This window comes from Rhinopithecus roxellana, chromosome 11, assembly GCF_007565055.1.
Source record: "Rhinopithecus roxellana isolate Shanxi Qingling chromosome 11, ASM756505v1, whole genome shotgun sequence".
Classification (NCBI taxonomy): Eukaryota; Metazoa; Chordata; class Mammalia; order Primates; family Cercopithecidae; genus Rhinopithecus; species Rhinopithecus roxellana.
In genome coordinates, this window is record NC_044559.1 from 75,215,081 (window position 1) to 75,237,515 (window position 22,435).

At 38.0% G+C, this 22,435-nt stretch overlaps 1 protein-coding gene across 4 annotated transcripts in view; it reads right to left on the bottom strand.

The window, feature by feature from the left end:
- R3HCC1L (R3H domain and coiled-coil containing 1 like) overlaps nt 1-22,435 on the bottom strand; it is a 104,149-nt gene that overhangs the window by 59,115 nt on the left and 22,599 nt on the right. For 3 of the 4 annotated variants that reach the window (XM_030941145.1, XM_030941147.1, XM_030941146.1), the window contains 2 exons: nt 17,513-17,621; nt 6,155-6,311 (listed from right to left, as the gene is read on the bottom strand). In XM_030941145.1, coding sequence (XP_030797005.1) covers nt 6,155-6,161 — 7 coding nt within the window. In that variant the 5' untranslated portion in view covers nt 6,162-6,311; nt 17,513-17,621. The remainder of the gene's footprint in view (nt 1-6,154; nt 6,312-17,512; nt 17,622-22,435) is intronic. The other variant, XM_010389537.2, reaches the window with a different exon arrangement.

Consider the following 22,435-nt stretch of genomic DNA (forward strand, 5'->3'; position numbering starts at 1 on the left):
GTAAAACACTCCTCAGCAAATCTAAAAGAACAGAAATCACAACAAATTGTCTCTCAGACCACAGTGCAATCAAATTAGAACTCAGGATTAAGAAACTCACTCAAAACCACACAACCGCATGGAAACTGAACAACCTACTCCTGAATGACTACTGGGTAAATAACGAAATGAAGGCAGAAATAAAGATGTTCTTTGAAACCAATGAGAACAAAGACACAACCTACCAGAATCTCTGGGACACATTTAAAGCACTACATGCCCACATGAGAAAGCAGGAAAGATCTAAAATCGACACCCTAACATCACAATTAAAAGAACTAGAGAAGCAAGAGAAAACAAATTCAAAAATTAGCAGAAGGCAAGAAATAACTAAGATCAGAGCAGAACTGAAGGAGATACAGACACAAAAACCCTTCAAAAAATCAATGAATCCAGGAGCTGGTTTTTTGAAAAGGTCAACAAAATTGATAGACCGCTAGCAAGACTAATAAAGAAGAAGAGAAGAATCAAATAGACGCAATAAAAAATGATAAAGGGGATATCATCATCAATCCCACAGAAATACAAACTACTATTAGAGAATACTATACATACCCCTACGCAAATAAACTAGAAAATCTAGAAGAAATGGATAAATTCCTGGACACATACACCCTCCCAAGACTAAACCAGGAAGAATTTGAATCCCTGAATAGACCAATAACAGGCTCTGAAATTGAGGCAATAATTAATAGCCTACCAACTAAAAAAAGTCCAGGACCAGAAGGATTCACAGTTGAATTCTACCAGAGGTACAAAGAGAAGCTGGTACCATTCCTTCTGAAACTATTCCAATCAATAGAAAAAGATGGCCTAACTCATTTTATGAGGCCAGCATCATCCTGATACCAAAGCCTGACAGAGGCACAACAAAAAAAGAGAATTTTAGAACAATATCCCTGATGAACACTGATTCAAAAATCCTCAATAAAATACTGGCAAACCAAATCCAGCAGCAAATCAAAAAGCTTATCCACCAAGATCAAGTTGGCTTCATCCCTAGGATGCAAAGCTGGTTCAACATACACAAATCAATAAACGTAATCCATCACATAAACAGAACCGAAGACAAAAACCACATGATTATCTCAATAGATGCAGAAAAGGCCTTCAACAAAATTCAACAGTCTTTCATGTTAAAAACTCTCAATAAACTAGGTATCGATGAAATGTATCTCAAAATAATAAGAGCTATTTATGACAAACCCACAGCCAATATCATACTGAATGGGCAAAAACTGGAAGCATTCCCTCTGAAAATTGGCACAAGACAATGTGCACAAGACAGGGATGCCTTCTCTCACCACTCCTATTCAACATAGTGTTGGAAGTTCTGGCCAGGGCAATTAGGCAAGAGAAAGAAATAAAGCGTATTCAATTAGAAAAGGAGGAAGTCAAATTGTCCCTGTTTGCAGATGACATGATTGTATATTTAGAAAACCCCCTTGTCTCAGCCAAAAATCTCCTTAAGCTAATAAGCAACTTCAGCGAAGTCTCAGGATACAAAATCAATATGCAAAAATCGCAAGTATTCCTATGCACCAATAACAGACAGAGAGTCAAATGATGAGTGAACTCCCATTCACAATTGCTACAAAGAGAATAAAATACCTAGGAATCCAACTTACAAGGGATGTGAAGGACCTCTTCAAGGAGAACTACAAACCACTGCTCCATAAAATAAAAGAGGACACAAACAAATGGAAGAACATTCCATGCTCATGGATAGGAAGAATCAATATCGTGAAAATAGCCATAGGGCCCAAGGTAATTTATAGATTCAATGCCATCCCCATCAAGCTACCAATGACTTTCTTCACAGAATTGGAAAAAACTGCTTTAAAGTTCATATGGAACCAAAAATGAGCCCGCATTGCCAAGACAATCCTAAGTCAAAAGAATAAAGCTGGAGGCATCATGCTACCTGACTTCAAACTATACTACAAGGCTACAGTAACCAAAACAGCATGGTACTGGTACCAAAACAGAGATATAGACCAATGGAACAGAACAGAGGCCTCAGAAATAACACCACATATCTACAACCATCTGATCTTTGACAAACCTGACAAAAACAAGAAATGGGGAAAGGATTCCCTATTTAATAAATGGTGCTGGGAAAACTGGCTAGCCATATGTAGAAAGATGAAACTAGATCCCTTCCTTATACCTTATACAAAAACTAATTCAAGATGGATTAAAGACTTAAATGTTAGACCTAAAACCATAAAAACCCTAGAAGAAAACCTAGGCAATACCATTCAGGACATAGGCATGGGCAAGGACTTCATGACTAAAACACCAAAAGCAATGGCAACAAAAGCCAAAATAGACAAATGGGATCTAATTAAACTAAAGAGCTTCTGCACAGCAAAAGAAACTACCATCAGAGTGAACAAGCAACCTATAGAACAGGAGAAAATTTTTGCAATCTACCCATCTGACAAAGGGCTGATATCCAGAATCTATAAAGAACTTAAATTTGCAAGAAAAAAATCAAACAACCCCATCAAAAAGTGGGCAAAGGATATGAACAGACACTTCTCAAAATAAGGTATTTATGCAGCCAACAGACACATGAAAAAATGCTCATCATCACCGGTCATCAGAGAAATGCTAATAAAAAGCACAATGAGATACCATCTCACACCAATTAGAATGGCGATCATTAAAAAGGAAACAACAGGTGCTGGAAAGGATGTGGAGAAACAGGAACATTTTTACACTGTTGGTGGCAGAGTATACTAGTTCAATCACTGTGGAAGACAGTGTGGCAATTCCTCAAGGATCTAGAACTAGAAATACCATTTGACCCAGCGATCCCATTACTGGGTATATACCCAAAGGATTATAAATCATGGTACTATAAAGACACATGCACACGTATGTTTACTGTGGCACTATTCACAGTAACAAAAACTTGGAACCGATCCAAATGTCCATCAATGATAGACTGGATTAAGAAAATGTGGCACATATATACCATGAAATACCATGCAGCCAAAAGAAAGGATGAGTTCACGTCCTTTCTAGGGACATGGATAAAGCTGGAAACCATCATTCTGAGCAAACTAACACAAGGACAGAAAACCAAACACCTCATGTTCTCACTCACAGGTGGGAATTGAACAATGAGAACACTTGGACACAGGGCAGGGAACATCACACAGCGGGGCCTGTCATGGGGTGGGGGGGTGGGGGAGGGATAGCATTAGGACAAATACCTAATGTAAAAGACGAGTTAATGGATGCAGCAAATGAACATGGCACATATATACATATGTAACAAACCTATACATTGTGCATATGTACCCTAGAACTTAAAGTATAATAGATAAACTAATTAATTAAAAAAGTTCAGGCAAAATGTAATTCACCATAAAAGACTAAAAAAAAAAAATACATGATTATTTCAATAGATGTACATAAAATATTTGACAAAAATCAACATCCATCCAGTAAACTAGGAATAGAACTTCCTCATCCTAATAAATGTTATTTACAAAAAAAAGCAGAGCAATAAAAACCTATAGCTTATATTATACTTGATGAAGAACCAAATGCTTTCCCCATAAGATGCAAAAACAAAGTAAAGATGACCACACTATTTGACATTGAAATGGAGGTTTCAGCCAGTGCAGCAAGGCAGAAAAAAATATACAAGACATCCAGATTGGAATAAAGAAGTAATACTGTCTTTATCTGTGGGTGACATAATCTTCTGCATAGAAATCCCATAGAATCTATAAGAAAGCTACCAAAACTAAGTAAGTTTAGCAAGGTCATAAGGATACAAGCAGTTCTATATTCTATCAATGAAAAAAACTGAAAATTGAAGAGTATCATTTACATTAGCACTCAAAAACATGAAATGCTTAGGCATAAAACTAACAGAGTATGTGTACAATCTACGCTGAAAACTAAAATACACTGATAAGACATCAAAAATCTAAAGAAAAATAATAAATGAGATGCCTCAATATTTAAGATGTCAGTTCTCCCCAAAATGATCTTTAGAATTAAATCAGAATCCAGAAGGACTTCCTACAGATATTAAGAAGCTGATTCTAAAATGGGTATGAAGAGGCATAGGAAATGGAATCGCCAAAGTAACTCTGAAAAGGGACAAAGATAGATTTCAAGTTCACTATAAAGCTACAATAATCAGGTGTCATAGTGGAGAAAGGGTAAATATATAGATGAATGAAACGGAGTAAGAGTCCAGAAAAAGACTCGCACGTATATGAACAACTGATTTTCTCCTTTTTTTTTTTTTTTTTTTGAGACAAGAGTCTCGCTCTGCCGCCCAGGCTGGAGTGCTGTGGCCGGATCTCAGCTCACTGCAAGCTCCGCCTCCCGGGTTCACGCCATTCTCCTGCCTCAGCCTCCCGAGTAGCTGAGACTACAGGCGCCCGCCACCTCGCCCGGCTAATTTTTTTTGTATTTTTTAGTAGAGACGGGGTTTCACCGTGTTAGCCAGGATGGTCTGGATCTCCTGACCTCGTGATCCGCCCGTCTCGGCCTCCCAAAGTGCTGGGATTACAGGCTTGAGCAACCGCGCCCGGCCAACAACTGATTTTCAAAACATGTATAAAGGAAATTCTATGAAAAAGAGAGTCCTTCCAAAAAATGGTGCCAAAACAAGCAGAAATTCATTTCCAACAACAAAAACTGTATCTATACCTCACACCACATATAAAAACTAACAAAATGAATCACAGATCTAAATGTAAACCTACAATTTTAACACTGCTATACATAAATACAGAACAAAATCTTCGGGATTTTTGGTTTAGCAAAGGTTTCTTAGATATAACATCAAAAGCATGATCCATAAAATGATTTTTTTTTTATTATACTTTATGTTCTAGGGTACATGTGCACAACATGCAGGTTTGTTACATATGTATACATGTGCCATGTTGGTGTGCTACACCCATTAACTCGTCCTTTACATTAGGTATATCTCCTAATGCTATCCCTCCCCACTCCCCTGACCCCACAATAGGCCCCTGTGTGTGATGTTCCCCTTCCTGTGTCCAAGTGATCTCATTGTTCAACTTCCACCTATGAGTGTTAAATCAATAAACTCGACTTCATCGAAATTCAAACTTCTGCTCTTCAAAGACATGTAAGAGAATTGTAAAAAGCCACAAACTGCGAGAAAATATTTGCAAATCACATCTGATAAGGTACTTTCATCCAGAATCTCAAAACTCAGTGTCAAAAAAAACAACAAAATTATTTAAGAATACTTCACCAAAGAAGATATAAGGATGGCAAAAAAGATGTTAAAAATCATTTATCATTAGAGAAATACAATTCCAGTTACACAACATTCTGGAAAATACAAAACTGTAGAGACAGCAAACATATCACTGGTTGCCAGAAGCTTGGGATCAGGTAAGGGGCTGACTATAAAGTGACAAGGGAATTTTTTGGATTGATGGAACTGCCCTCTCTGCATTTTAATTGTGTGGGAGTTACACAACTGTATGTTTGTCAAAATTCACAAAATGTACTCCATGAAAGGTGAAGTTTGCCATGTATAATCTTAAGTTTTTTAATGAAAAAAATGACACCTCTAAAATTCCTGCCAAAATATAGCTGACAGCACTGACCCTTTAATTTCTGACTCTTAGCTTTAAAATATGCCTATCTAGTAGCCAGTGAATAATCAGTATAGCCTTAATGAAGTTATCTGTAAATCTGATGGTTTCTTTCTTAAATCTTGAGGCAACAGTCTTTCCCAATTTAATTCTGCAGTCATTACTTAAAACTTAATTGACTTGCTCAACTTTGTACGTGTTAACAATGAGAAACTTGGTCTCTTTTGACTGTCAACTCTACCATCTCCTCCATATACAACCAAACTACAAAATCCTTTGCGCTGCACTCAGGCACATATATAAAACTATATTTTTAATTTGAACAGTTTTATTTTGAACTACAGAGGAAAAGAGGGCTCCAAGAATGCTGAGGTAATTTGGCAATTCCAAATAACATTAGGAACATCAATATGTAAGAATTTTTTCTAAAATATATTTTTTTCCAAACTTTCTCACTCAAAACCTTAGATTCACCAACAAAGCATACAAATAAAAACTAAGCTTACCTTGCATTCAAGATTTTCCATGATTTGGTGTCAATCTACTATTTCAATAATGTAGCTATCATTCTCAGACACAAAGTCTCCATTCTAGGCAGGATGGCCTCATTGTCTGCTCCTTCCAACTTCTGAAACGCCCTCCTTGATAATGTGTAACGCCCTCCTAAATGAGTTGGGTTTAAACTGAGATACCTCATTGTCGTTATATCACTCTCATTATATACTACTTTATATTTTTATTCAACTGTTTCATTTATGAATGCCATCTCACATTCTATAAGTTTCTTGAGAGCAGATAGTATCTTTCATAAACTTCTTTTATCCCTGGGAATACAATAAATATTCACAGAAAAATTAATGTAAGAACTGATTTTAAATTACTTTAGATCTTATATTAATTTAAAATTAACTCAGTAACTGCCTGGAAGTTTATTTTGTACTTTGAGAAACTGAGGCAAGGGGCACTAGACTTTGTTCCCTGAGATCTCAGCTGTATCACATTCACCTTCATATCTCCAGAGTTGAATACAGTGTCTGACACATGAAAAACATTAATTAAATAGTTAACTAAATTTTACTTTCTAAGGCCACAAAGTAAGAAATGGAATCCTGAAGTTGCAGTCCAATTCTCCCAATATTATATTAGTATTTTGAAATCTTCTCTAATTTCTCATATTTGTTCACATATTCTCCCTGAATATACTACAAGTATAGCAAACACAAAAGTTGTTCTATCTCCTTTTTTTAAAGCTCAAAAAGCAACCATTGCAGTATTGAGTGCATGCATAGTAGGTGGGCGATAGTCCTATCAGATTTCTTAAAAAGCAACATACAGGCAGCTCACAGATACTTCTCTGCCCCATGTAAAAACATGTTAGTTACTCTTCCTATTGGGAAGATTTATTTTTCATCATCTTTGGCACAAGTTCTAGAATGCTACCTGCCAGGCCCCATGCCCCAATAAATACGCATCCACAAGCAATTATGGAGATAGATAGCTTATGAGGAGGGGGCACTCTTTGGTCAGGTCCCAATGCTAACCTGTGGTTAGGGGGAAAAAAGAGTAGGGGGAGGGGTGTGGCCCTGTGATTAATCACTGCCCACTCTGCTTCAGGGTATTTATCACAGCCCGCTGTCAGGTAAATCACTGGAAAAACACCTCTTCAGTAATTAATGTGAAGTGACGGATGGACAGCCCCTGGGCCCATTAATCAGGAACATCAGCAGCCTACTGAGATTATGAATGTCAGGATGCATAAACTGCCGGTGGATCAATAGGCCCAGGAATTCATCCAAGGCTCTCATTTCCGAAGCATCTCCGGTACATTAGGCTCCCTCTACCCCTCCCCCAATCTGAAGTGAAAAGCAAGGTTTCAGAACAAAGAGCAGGAGCTGAGGTCTAAAGTGACCAGTGAGAGAAAGCAGTCAAGAAAGCTGGCCATGACTAGGGATGGTACCAGGACAGGCAACATGAGCACAGAGCTATACTAAGAAGCTCTCTCGGAAGGCTCAATGTTCCTGCAAAAGAACCAGGGAAGACATGGTACACAACCAATTATTCAGAGCCTAATTGTCCATTTGAGGGATCATCAGTTTCTTGCTTCGAATTTTTTACCCATTTCCCCATCTACATTTTCTTGCCTTTCATATTAGCACCACCAAAGAGAGTAGAGAGAAATGAGAGAATTAAAATCCCATTTTTGCAACCTAACAATCTAGGTAAAAATTTATATTTACGAAGAAAAACAAGAATTTATACAAAATGAAATCAGTAAATTACCTTTACCTCATCCCTCAATACCACAATGACAGAATTACTAGAAGTACCCCAAGTGTTAAGCAAAAATATTCCCCACCGAAAGGGTCTGTTCAACCTGTAAAATAGTCTGGAGCTGAAAGACTATTTCTGTCTACTTGTCATCCCAAGTTTAGTCAAATTTTGTATGGGAAGTAAGCTTGGGCTACAGCCTCATACTGAATACATTCTAGGCTGGCAGTAACGGGAAGGAGGCTGCACTTGCTGCCACATCCCGCCAAACCCCAGTGCTGTGCTTTGTGGTCAGACTCAGGCCAGGGCTGCAACTGTTGGTTAGAAAGTAGCTCAGAGTTACGGCTGCCTGTTCCGCTAAATCTCATTTCATCCTACTGATGGATGGATGGACAGATGGCTGCCTGGTGAAAGCAGCATTATCAGCCAGCTTCTATGGAGCCTCTGGATGATGGATAGCCCTCTTTCTACTTTCTCCAAACCACCATCGATTCAAGCCATATTTCAGCGGTCAGAAGCCCAGTAATATTAAGACACACAATCAAGTTAAGTTACTTGCAAGTGTAAACCTCCAGAACAGAAATCCTAACACCTCAGCTTTGCTGTCATGAACCAAGCTAAGAATGTTACAGTTTCATTCTTTCTAGCTGCTAACCCAGTGAATTCCAACAGCTCAAGCCCAAAGGGAACAGCTGGGCTCCATTCCTAGCAGCTTCTCGAAAAGCTAGTTTGTCTGCCAAATTTTTTACTAGCCAGTTCATTTCTGTGAAATGAACTCTGCAGCAGTAGTGAACAGATCTGTGAATATGTGTATAACCCATGGAGTATAAAGCTATTGAACCATCAAACAACCTAGAGTTTGTCAATGACATAATCACTAGCCTCAAACATGTGTAGAGCCTTAGACATACCAAATAGACCTTCTCTACCAACACCAAGGATAGTGATTAAAACCAGGACAGATTAAAATTATCTTCTGAACATAATCCTAAAATGTTGTTTCTACCCAATCAGCTTGACTGGCTTCTACTCTCTTGTGTACATATCGTAGTAAGTACTAATCCTTGCCTGCTCTCACAAGCACACTTCTGAGTCCATTTGCTCTGTCACATTCTAGACACTCATCTCAGCTTGTCTGGGTATGTAGACCACCATGCCTTTCCTTGTTCCTTCCATCTTATCATCCTGAGCTCTCAGACAGCAACTTGGACTTGTATAATTGAATATTGTGTCAAAGTTATTTCCACTGGTGTGGCTGGAAGAAATAGATTCTGACTCCAGCTTCATGACATAGGTTCCCAGAACCTACATGCCCTCTTTTGCTAAGCTTACTTATCCCCAAATGATGACTTCTCAAAATGTCTCACTATTAACTACACCCGAAATCAGCTTGGCCTGGCTCCCCCTAGTCTTGGCCCCTCTTGAATGAACCACTGCCATCCTAAGCCTACATTCACAGAAAATTAGTTTGTATTTGTTTATGGGGCTAAAAAATGCCCCGGTGGAGTAGTAACTGTTTTTCTACTTGGTGTTATGGTAGTTTACTTAATACTTTAATATTTAAGCCTTAACAACATCTACAGCTCTGTTTCTATCAAAAAAGAACATGCTATTGTTAAAGATACTACTTTATTAAAGTGTTGTATAAAGAATAGCACTGCCCTTCAAATAAACATTAAAGAATTTTTACAGAGCCTTAGAATTAGACTTACTGAAAGGGACTGTATAGATCAGAATTCAACATCCTAGTTTTTCAGATAAAGATACTGGAATTCAAAATTGTAATGTCTGTGGTTACATAGATATTAAGTGACAATGCAAGATTTGAACCTTGGTTACAATTATAAGGGCTGTGCTCATTCTGCTATATTTCTCAGACATTCTGCTTTCATCCTTGGAATTTCAGAAAGAGTGAAGGCAACGAGGGTTAAGTGTTGTGTGCGTGCCAATGTGTTTTGGGGAAGGAAGATGGCCACAAATAATTAAGTGTGGTGACCTATACTATTGTGCTTCCCATCGAGGTTGCCCATAGGTCATCTGAAAGCCATTCACTATTTTATAGAACAAAACTGGATGACTACTTGACAATTAGATATGTCTATTCCTTTCTTCTCCTTTCTTTAATATCTGCTCCAGTCCTACCCACAAAGTTTTAAGAAGAAAAAAGCAGAAAGATAATAAGTGCAAGTAGAATCAGACAACAAGAGGCTCTATGACTTAACATAAATGAACAGAGGAGCAATGTGTCCTCTTCATTTCCAAGAATGCCACATTCTGGTCAATTACAGAGCACAACTTCAATGACTGGACTTCACACCCTCTGGTGGCCAAAATGTGTCACTACTACATTTCCCAGTTTGTAAGCTACCTCCATACCCATCTTCAAATCTTACAGCTGAAGCCAGGCATAGTGGCTCACGCAGGCAATCCCAGCACTCTGGGAAGCCGAGGTGGAAGTACTGCCTGAGGTCAGGAGTTCAAGACTAGCCTGGGCGACACAGCAACACTGTCTCTAAAAAATTAAAATAAGATAGAAAATTAGCTGAGAATGGTAGCGCATATCTGTAACCCTCACTACTTGGAAGGCTGAGGCAGGGAGACTGCTTGAGCCCATGAATTTGAGGGCACAGTGAACTATCATTGTGTCACTGTACTCCAGCCTGGGTAACAGAGCAAGACCCAGTCTCAAAACAAACAAACAAAAAGCTTATGGCTGAAAAGAGCCTTTGAAAACCATCTGGTTGAGGGATTTATCTAAGACTATTTGAGTGGTAGTAACTAAGACTAGAACCCAGATTGTCTATCAACTAAACTAGCAGTTTTACCACCATTATAGCTGTATTATCAGTTTTCCACCAAGTATATGCTCAGGATATATGCTGAGCAAAGTTTAATTAGGAAGTTAATTGTGCTGAAGAAATAATCACATAATGCACATCAAATCCAAATATATTATACACACTAATGCTCATTACCATCAAGGATAAATGATCGGGGTGATTTTTCCATCCCATTCCCCCAAAAATGTGCCTCATACACTGGACAAGACTTCTACTATGACTCTCTTGGCACAAGAAAAAAACCTCAAACAATTCCCCAAAAAAGCACTCACTCTGGGGAAAAAAAAAAAAAAAGGTTGTTAGGTGAGTAATAAGGAATGACAATTCTTTGAACTGTTAGTTTTATATATTCCCAAAGCTCATATAAAGGCTGATTTATTTGCATTAAGCAAATACATTTTAGAATAACCAGTTTTTTATACTCATTTACAAAGCTATCTTAAACCAAGACAAAGATTCTTATCTTTCATTTTAAATAAAAAGTCTTTTTATCGTTTCTACTTAGTTAAGAAATAACTATTAAGCCATGCCCAAGAGAACAATGACATATTTTTCCAAATCTGCCGCAATGAACCATGTCTAATTGTGTTTTCTGTTTCATTACGGTTTAGGCCCTACAAGCAAAAGTGAAGTAGTGGTAGAGTAGTGCCATTAGTAGTAGCAGAGCAAGAGAAAGAATAATTATCAGCTACCATTTCCTGAGTGCTTACTATGTGACAGGGACTGTGGTAAACATTGTATATTCACTATCTCATTTGGTTCCAACTATAGTACTGAGATAGCTATGATTAACCCAATTTTATATATGAGAAATCTGAAGCTTAAATAACTAAAGATCACACAACTTCTAAGTGTTGGTTAGGATTTCAAAGTCTCTGCACTTAACTACTATACTAGACTGCCTGATACTCAGCAGAATGGTCTCACAATGATGCTTAGTTTCATAAATACTCACAATTTGCTTAGAATCCATGTAACTGCAAAGCAACCAAAAAGAGTTCAAAGACTGCCGCCGTAAAAGGAGAAAACCAAGTAAGATAAGAATGAAAGACCTTTAATGCTTTCATGGCATACCTATTTCCAATAACCTTCCAGACTTAAAAAGGCTGACAATAATTCACTATTGTCTCTGAAACTTCCTCATTCACCTTGCCTCACCCTCAAAGCCATATGGTAAAGAACCTCACCAGGTGTCAGGAGAGGAACACCCTCTCTTCTATTCCCCATAAGAATAATCTCTATACTTATTCCTACCAACTCCTCCAAGCATTTGAAAATGCTGTCCTTCTCTATGTCCCTTTTCCAGAGGCACATTTCAACACGGGACCACCAACCAGTGAAACTGGTAACACAGTTCTCACACTGGCAGAAGCTCAAAGTAGAAGGCAAAGTATACTTTCAAATCTTGAGTCTAAAACAGAAGAAACTTGTATATCAAATACCAACTGCAGATGGTATTTTCAGATGCAATCTTAAACAGAATATAATACAGTATTTTAGTATTAGTCCGCCTTGGACATTTGTATGTATTGCCTCTGCCTCTCTGCCTGCAGCTGGACAAAGTACACAGCTTGCACAACTGGAAGAAACATTTCATGAAAAAACTAAGTATCAAGACAACAAGAGATACAAGATACATGATTCCAGTAGGATCTTGGAGGTCCCAAAATACATAAATAAACTGGCACAAAAAGGTCTTTCTCACAACATAACACAATTCATGCCCCCAGCGTATTTTATACTCCACTGGCTATAGTCGCCATGCATCAGCACCAACTGATTTCACGCTTTATAGGCTGGGAAACAGTCCGCAGCTTAGTCTTTTTCACACTCCACTGACAAGGTAACCCCACAGCTCACCAATTTAACTGCTCCAAGTTTAATGTTAGCACCTATTATTGACCACCTCAAAAGGCAGTCAGATAAAAAGCTTTAATATACTGAACAACGGCAATATGATATGTAATAGAAAGGCAGAGAGAAAAGTTTGCTTCCTACTCTGCATATGTAACTGGTGGTAGGGGGCAGAGAGGAAAGAAAAAACTCCCTCTTAAAACTTCTTTCCCTCATTACACATCTGGAGGTTGGTCTGTTTCTACAGTTATTTGAAATTAGTTCCTCTCCTGGGTCTATTCTGGGTTTAACTGACATCCTATAGTTGACAATAAAGGAGCTCAAATGGATAAGGCTTTGGGGGCTTTACCTCAACCTTGACATGCATTGAACTTGATTTTTTTTTTTCCTCTTTAAGATTCACAGAGTAAAGCTAATAAACCACTGGGTAAATTTTGAAAGTAGAGGCCACCAGACTCAATCTCAGCTAAGTGTCATATATATGATCTCATTTGATCCCAACTACAATACTAAGAGGTAGTATTATTATCCCAACTTTACAGATGAGAAATCTGAAACTTAAGTTACTTAAGATCACACAGGTTCCAAGTGTTGGACAGGACTTCAAAGTCCCTGGATTGGATTTCAAAGTCCCTGCACCTAACTACTGCACTAGACTAAAACATACACCTTCTAAAAATTATGTTGGGGTAAAAATGCACAGCACAGAATACTAGTCTGGCTACAACCAAAGGTTCATTGTAGCAAAGCTCTTTACTCTGTATGTATGTTTGTAAAAATGCATAGCACAGAATAGTTTAATTTTTAAAATACCACATCACAATAATGACAAAAATGAATAATTATAAATGAGGTAGAGTCTGTCTGTTAAAGACATAGCTACAGCTCCGTATCTATCACCTCCCTCCTTGGAGCTATACCAGCAAGTGTGAAATGTGCCTGGTGAGAAACTGAGAAACCAAAAGCAAGTTTCAGACAAAAAAAGCATTAGCAAGTTAATAAATTTAAGAGTTTCTCTTCTATGCAGTTTCAAAGTTTATTAATTAGAGTTTCAAGAATAAAAGATAATTACAATACAGTAACATTGTCAAAGCAATGTTACTTTAAGGAACAGAACGCCTGTACACAGGGCTACAGAAGGCTTTCAAAAATGAATCATCTCCTGAACAAACATGGCTCAGGTATTTAAACTCAATTCTTATCTAGTATTCTTATGATACAAAGAGAAAGATAATTTTTAAAGATGGGTAAAAGCTAACAATAGGCAATGGCATTTTTTTTTACCATCAAATATTTATTAAGTGCACATATTGTATTGACATCACTGCTGGGGTAGTAGAAATTATAAAGTAGGGGCCAGGCGCGGTGGCTCAAGCCTGTAATCCCAGCACTTTGGGAGGCTGAGGTGGGCAGATCAGGAGGTCAGGAGATCGAGACCATCCTGGCTAACACGGTGAAATCCCATCTCTACTAAAAATACAAAAAATTAGCCGGGCATGGTGGCATGCACCTGTAGTCCCAGCTACTCGGGAGGCTGAGGCAGGAGAATTGCTTGAACCCAGGAGGCAGAGGTTGCAGTGAGCCAAGAGAGTAAAAATGAAGCTTCCCCTTAAGATGTCTCTACCTAATTGGAAAGACTATTTTCATGTTGTTTTAAGGGAACATATGTCTCTAACTGCCAAATAAAAGAAAAGCAGTAAATGATAGAAACCAGAGGAGAAAAATATCACTAAGGGCTTGGAATGGGTGAGGAAAATGTCATAAAGTGGGTGGAACTGAGGCTAGGCCTTTAGAAGCAGATATTCAGACACAGAACTGAGGGGAGACATTACAAGTGGAAAGAACACACTCAACATGTGAAAAGGCAAAAAGTCGGAAAGTGTTATTTTGGAGACTCACAGAAACTGGTTGTCTTAGTTCAGGCTGCTATAACGAAGTACCATAGACCGGGTGGCTTAAAAACAACAAAAATTTTTCACAATTCTAATAGCTAGAAGTTCAAGATCAGGGTGCCAGCATGGCCTGGTTCTGGAGCACGCCCTCTTCTGGGTTGTAGTAGGTTGATTTCCCATTGTATTCTCATATAGCAGAAACATAGAGCAAGCTAGCTCCCTGGCTTCTTCTTGGTTTGTTTGTTTGTTTGTTTTTTGAGACAGAGTTTTCGCTCTTGTTGCCCAGACTGGAGTGCAATGGTGCAATATTAGCTCCACCTCCAGGTTTAAGTGATTCTCCTGCCTCAGCTTCCGAAGCAGCTGGGATTACAGGCATGTGCCACCATGCCAGCTAATTTTTTGCATGTAATAGGGATGGGGTTTCACCATGCTGGTCAGGCTGGTTTCGAACTCCTGACCTCAGGTGAGCCACCTGCCTTGACCTCCCAAAGTGCTGGAATTACAGGCGTGAGCCACGGCACCTGGTCCCTGACTTCTTCCTATAAGGGAAGTCATCTCATTCATGAGGGCTCCACCTTCATGACTAAATTACACCCTGAAGGCCCCATCTCCAACACCATGACACTGGGGACTAGATTTCAACATATGAGTTTAGGGGGAACACAAACATTCAGTCCCCAATATTAGTCTGGCTACAGCCAAAGGTTCATTGTAGCAAAGCTATTTACTTTGTATAACTACTCTCATACTGAAAGAAAGAATTGAACCATAACTTGCCCACATTAAATTCTACTCCACAATCCAAATATATATATCCAGAAATTCCTGTCTTTGATGTCTGACAATGCTTGCTATAGAAACAGTAACAGCTGATAGTATATGTATCAAATCAATCAAATAAATAAATAACAAGCTGTACATTTGTCTGAGATAAAGGCCTAGCCCTTGTGGATCTAGCTATGGTAACTGGCCTTACTACTACTATAATAATTCCTGGAAAAGATACGCCCTATCCCCATTACCCTTACCTCCTTCATAGTTTCATTTCCTGGTATGATGTGATATTTCTAGTCTCCTCAAAAGTTTTAATTCAATCCAACCCATACTCTCATCAATAGATCACAGAACCTTACAGGGTTTTTTGTTATTTGATGTTTTGAGACAGAGTCTCATTCCGTCACCCAGGCTGGAAGTGCACTGGCGCAATCTCAGCTCACTGCAACTTCCGCCTGCCTGGCTCAAACAATTCTCACGCCTCAGCCTCCAGAATAGCTGGGATTACAGGCGTATATCACCATGCCCAGCTAATTTTTTATATTTATAGTAGAGATGGGGTTTCCCTCTGCTGGCCAGGCTGGTCTCGAACTCCTGAACTCAAGTAATCTGCCCACCTGGGCCCCCCAAAGTGCTGGGATTACGGGGGTGAGTTGCCATGCCCAGGCAACCTTACAGTTTTGATGACAGAATCAATAATACCTTGAAAGGAAAGGTGAAATACACTATTTCTACCCCACCCTCTAGCTGTTTATTTCACAGCTGTATTAGCAGAACACAACAACTAAAACACCTTCCATTCAAATTGCCCACAAAACTTAGAAGCTGCTCTGCTCTTCTCTTACTTCTTCCCCTCCCCACCTCCTCTAACTTACACACAACCACCTCACTCTGCTGTCCATCTTCCCCAACTGCTGCCCAACAATTCACAGGCTGTCACAGATTGTCAGCACTGCGTTTGGGGACTTGAGAAGTACTCTTGTGGGACAGCACAGTGTGTTAGTACAGCATTTTCCCAGACACAATGTCACTCTTTATAGCCAACTGCAAATTAGTTTCTTCTTAAAAAAAAAAAAATACTCCTAATAAGACAGGTACAAGGAGATTTCAAATAACCAAGATTAAAACTCACTTTGATTTGCTCTGAGATGCAGGCCTTTTCAGTCATGTACAACGAAATCCTATGTTTCTACTCACATGAGCCATGCAAAACATCCAGAAATACCTAAGACAGTTTTCTGATGCTAACAAAAGCAAAAAGACTAAGAAAAAACAAATCTAAGGATAATATTGTTCCTCTCTTTTTTCAGTGCCTATAGCTCCTCATCCTTGGATTCTATTTGAGACTACTTGGTTTGAACTCAGCTCTCAACATCAACATTTATGTCTCACTGTGTTTAGCTGCACAAAACTATTTGAGAGAAAATTCGGCAAATCACCAGTATCATGTCATACTTTCCATCCAATTTTTGCAACGTGCGTCAGCAGCACATGAGTATATTTATCTTCTGACAGTTGCTGTGACCAACCCTCTGGTTACCACTAAAGCTATCACCCTACGCATCGGCTGGCCCATTGTCACTGGCCACACAGGAGAGTCAGAAGTTGGAATATACTCAAAAGATCATCAGAGGATGTAAGAAAACCTCTCACAAAACAGCAGGTCACATCAACTTACTAAATTTTCCCTGAAAAAAAAAATTTTTTAACTGACAACAAATACCTATAGGATAATATTTAAAAATTAAAATCAGTTATCTTTTTTCATTTCTAAGTAATTTAATAAAATTATTCATTCTGTTTTATACTTTACTATTTAAATGACCACCTATTCTTCCTGAATCAGTTAATCAAACCCTTAAAATAACACTGCATCTTTGCTGCTCACTATATGAATTATAGTGATGCCAGGGCTTGACAAGAAGGATGTTAATTCTCAGCTGTTACAGTGGAAAGAGACAGACCAAAGCTAGTGATCCAACTTTGAAAACTAATCCCAATATTTAAACAGCCCCTGTTCTCCTCTCTACTATAAACAATAAAATTAAGACAGATAGTAAACAGAAGAAAATCTTCAAAAGACCCCACACCTTTCAGGAAATTGCCACCTTTCAAACTTGTTTTACATGACAGTTACAAAATAAAACGACGCTGAAGAAACAAAATACAAGCAAACAAATCTTTAGAGTAAATAGACAGTATTTCTATAAAATATGCATAAGTAAAGGCAACTTACCATGTAAGTAACATTTATTTTCTTAATAATAAAACTCTACAACATGCAGATAGACTGTCTCTGAAGGCAAACTGTATAAAAGTTCCTTTCTGACAGACAGCAGCCTCACCTGAAAAACAGTAATAATAAAAGTTATTTTTATAAAAATATACAGTTATTTCTTTGACACCTGTCTAGGCACTTAACTTTCATTAACTCATTTTGTAAGTCTGCGTTTAACACAGTGATGTGCCATAGAATGTGCAATGAAGACACACATACAAAAGCACTTTTTAGAAGCTCATCAACCAAACAGAATAAGGAAATGCCATCTTCTGTCATTCTCAGACCTGAGGACAGGAAAGTCTACTAACCGTCAACAAAACAAAAAGACATTAAGACACAAAATAATAAAAATCACAAAAAGACGCCAGGCATGGTGGCTCATGACTGTAATCCCAGCACTGTGGGACGCCAAGGCAGGCAGACCACTTGAGCTCAGGATTTCGACACCAGCCTCGACAACATGGCAAAACTCCATCTCTACAAAAAATATAAAAATCAGCCAAGCATGGTAGCATGCACCTGTACTCCCAGCTACTCAAGAGGCTGAGGTGGGAACATTGCTTGAGCCCAGCAGGTCAAGGCTGCAGTGAGCTGTGATGGCACCACTGCACTCCAACCTGGGTGACAGAATGAGATCCTATCTCTAACACACACACACACACACACACACACACAGAGAGAGAGAGAGAGAGAGAGAGAGAGAGAGAGAGAGAGAGAGAGATACAAACAGATGTTCAACTTCTAGTCATTATTACAGTTTTAATACATGGGATAGCTTATGGAACATGGTGGATACTCAACGAGTATATGCTGGCCAGCTGAATGGCAGATGGATAAAAAATAAAACTCATCAGTTAGCAAAGTAATGCAATATAAACATACTTTGTTTTGCTATCAAACTGGCAAATATTAAAAAAGAGCAATAAGGTTCTGTTTTCCTGAATGTCAACAGAATAGGGCTCAAACACAGTGTTAGTGGAGGTATACATTTTATTAATATGGAAAGCTGTTAACAATATGTTTCAGAAATTTTTATGTGTCAAAAGACCTTTGACGAGGCAATTCTCCTCTGATAAATTTATCATAAGGAAGTAACTAGACTTCTACAAGGATACTTACTTATTCCAGAACTGTTTGCAATAGTGAAAATTTTTAAACAACTTTAATGTCCACCCATATCAGCCAGGTTAAATAAATTATGGTGCATCCACACTGTAGAAAACTATGTAGATATACAAAAGAAAGATCTATAAGATGTATTATTGAGCTGAAAAAAAAGTGGAGAATTTATCAAGGAGTTAAATATGAAGAAAACTTTAAAACGTTCCTGAAAGATACAAAAGTAGATCTGAACAAATGGAAAGATATTCTTTGTTCTTGGACAGAAATCTCAGCACGAAATAACAGCATTAAAAAGTCAGTTTTCCATATGTTAACTTATAAATTTAACATAACCCCAATAAAAATACCTGCAAGCTTTTTTATTGAGACAGACAAGCTGATACTAAAGTTCAACAGAAAAATAAACATGCAAGAATAGTCAGGAAAACACTAAAAATTTAAAAAGCTAGCCCTTGATATACTATCAAGCCTTTATAATTGAAACGGTGTGATAATGGTATAGAAAATAGAAAGTCCAGAAATAAACCAAATAGAAATTTCATATATGATAAAGGCAGCATATCAAAGAACACTGGGATGGCCGGGTGCGGTGGCTCAAGCCTGTAATCCCAGCACTTTGGGAGGCTGAGACAGACGGATCACGAGGTCAGGAGATTGAGACCATCCTGGCTAACACGGTGAAACCCCATCTCTACTAAAAAAAATACAAAAAACTAGCCAGGCGAGGTGGCAGGCGCCTGTAGTCCCAGCTACTCGGGAGGCTGAGGCAGGAGAATGGCCTGAGCCCGGGAGGCGGAGCCTGCAGTGAGCCGAGATCCGGCCACTGCACTCCAGCCTGGGTGACAGAGCCAGACTCCGTCTCAAAAAAAAAAAAAGAACACTGGGGCAAAATTGGTCTTTTTATTCATTTTTAAAGAAGCCATACCTCCAAATGGATCAAAGATCCAAATTAACAACTAAAACCACAGAAGTACTAGAAGAAAACATAGGTGAATTATTTACCATGGGTCCAAGGAAAACCTCTAATTTTAATCCAAAATTCAGATAAAACAAAAAACTCAAAAACTGGACTACATAAAGGTCTAAACATTCATACCCACGCATAAACACTACAAACTGGGAGAAAATATTTGTAACATACATCACCAGTAAAGAGCTAATATTCCTAATATTTAAAAACTCCCAACAATTGAGAAAGGGGAGGGGACCAAAAACCTGATGGAAAAACGAAGATATATTTCACACAAAAAGATAAAAAATGACCCTTAAACATATGAAAAGATGTTCAACTTCACTGATAACAAGAGAAACAAACATTAAAACTATACTGATACTATTTCTTACCTATCAAGTTAGCAAAAATTAAAAGCATGCCAACACACTCTGATGATGAGGTTGTGGGGAAACTAACCCTCTCATACACTGCTGATGGGAATTCAAATTCGTACAACCTCTGTAGAAAGGCATTTAGCAATATTTAAGAAAACTACATATGCTTTTAACTTCTGGCCCAACCATTCCATTTTGAAAATTTACTCCAAAATACACCTCCAACATACCAAAATACATATGGACATGGTTGTAGTACTTTTTGTAAATTCAAAATATTAGAAAGAGCGTAAGAGTACAAAAGAGTATCTACAGTATGCTACCTTTTGTGTAAGAATGAAAGAAAAATAAGAAAATGTGCATCTATATCCTCAATCCTGAGGGGAAAAAAATGCATGAAGGATAACTGGGGGAATCATTAGACTGGTAGCCTACAGAGGACAGGTTAGAGAAGGGCAGAAGGAATGGGTGACAGTGCCCTGAGTATAAACATTTTTGTAGAGTTCTGACTTTTGGAAACATGTTGATGTTTCACATACTGAAGAATAAATAAGATCAATTAGGATCAAGTGAAAAAGACAGAATACGAATAGAAATAAATGAAGTACACTGTATTTCAAATGAATAACATAACCCCAGGGAGGAGAGAAAGAATGTTAGAGAAGGAAAATTAATCCAAGTAACTTTCGAACATGGTTTTCATATCAGCACATTCTAATAGAAATATAATGGAGCCACATATGTAATTTAACATTTTCTAGTAGTCACATTAAAGTGAAATTAATTTTATTAATATATTTTATCTAATACACTTAAAATATTTCAACACATAATCAACACAAACTATTATTAAAATACCAGTGAGCTATTTCATATTTATTTTGTAGTAAGTTTTCAAATCCAATTTACATTTTATACTTGTAACACATCTCTATTCATGTGGCTAGTAGCTACCGTATTATTACACAGTACAGATTTAGACTACATGTCCTTAGGCTAAAGGAAAAATACTATAAACAAACATTGAATTCTACTTACAAGGTATCTTTTTAAATGGTGGTATGAGTTAATAATTCTTAAAACTATTTTCTTATATTCTTGAATTGAACCAATAAGCAAAAATATGAGTAATTTCTCATTGTTGGAAATCAGAGCTATAAATATGGAATGAGGAAAGGATAGAATAAACCCTGTAGTGTTGGGTCAGAATCTGAGGTACCTGTATAAACTCATTGCTTTTAATAAAGATACACTACTGTGTGCGCACATACACACAAACACACACACTCCCTCCTCTCACACATACTTATTTCCTAGATGTCAGCTGAGAAGGCCTAGAAGCAATAACAATCGCAACCAGGACATCTAGAGTCCAGACTGTGGCTTTTAAAGTCATTATTAAAAGGAATCAGGGCTTCGAGAAGAAATTCCTTATTCCAAGGCTGGGGCTGGGAAAGTGCAAGATGAGCCTAGAATACATGCTCCAAGAATGACAGTGGCATGTCAAAAGAACTGAAGGGGCTCCCACTGGCCACGTCAGGGACAGTGTCAAAATAAAGTCCTATTATAAGTAAGTGTAGAAGGAATAATGGAATTCGAATATCACCACTCAAGAACCATTATGAAAATTAGGCAGAAATCACCAACAGATACTAAAATTCGTGAGCAAAAGTTCAAGGAGTAACAAGATGTTTACAACAAACGGATACTAAAATTAGTGAGTGAAAGTTCAAATAGTGACAGGATATTTACCAAGTCTCTATGTATTTTTTCACAAAATACTTTAAAATTACAAAGGGACTGTGAATGTGAATTACAAACAGAATATAATGCCACTAAGCTATACACTTTAAAATGGTCAAAACATAAAAATAAATGATGTATATTTTACCACAAAAAAATTACAAAAGGAAAAATAGTAACAATCAAGTGATCCAAAATCATATTACCATCTTGTGCCTCCTGATATGATGCAAAAGCATAACGATACTTTGTGGTACTCCTGCCAAAAAGGAATAACCTTAATCCAATCATGAGAAAACATCAGATGAACCCAAACTGTACATGTTCTACAAAATAACTGTCTTGCACTCTTCAGAAATATCAATGTCGGCTGGATGCAGTGGCTCACACCTATAATCCCAACACTTTTTGGAAGGCCAAGGCAAGAGGATCACTTGAGCCCAGGAGTTCGAGACCAGCCTGGGCAACACAGGGAGAATCTGTCTCTACAAAAAATAAAAAATTAACCAGGTGTGGTGGCGGGTGCCTGTAGTGCCAGCTACTCAGGAGGCTGAGGCAGGAGGATTGCTTGAGTCTGGGAGTTCAAGGCTGCAGGGAGCCATGATCACACCACTGCACTCCAGCCTGGGCAACAACAGTAAGACTCTATCTCCAAAAAAAAAAAAAAAAAAAAGTCAATGTCAT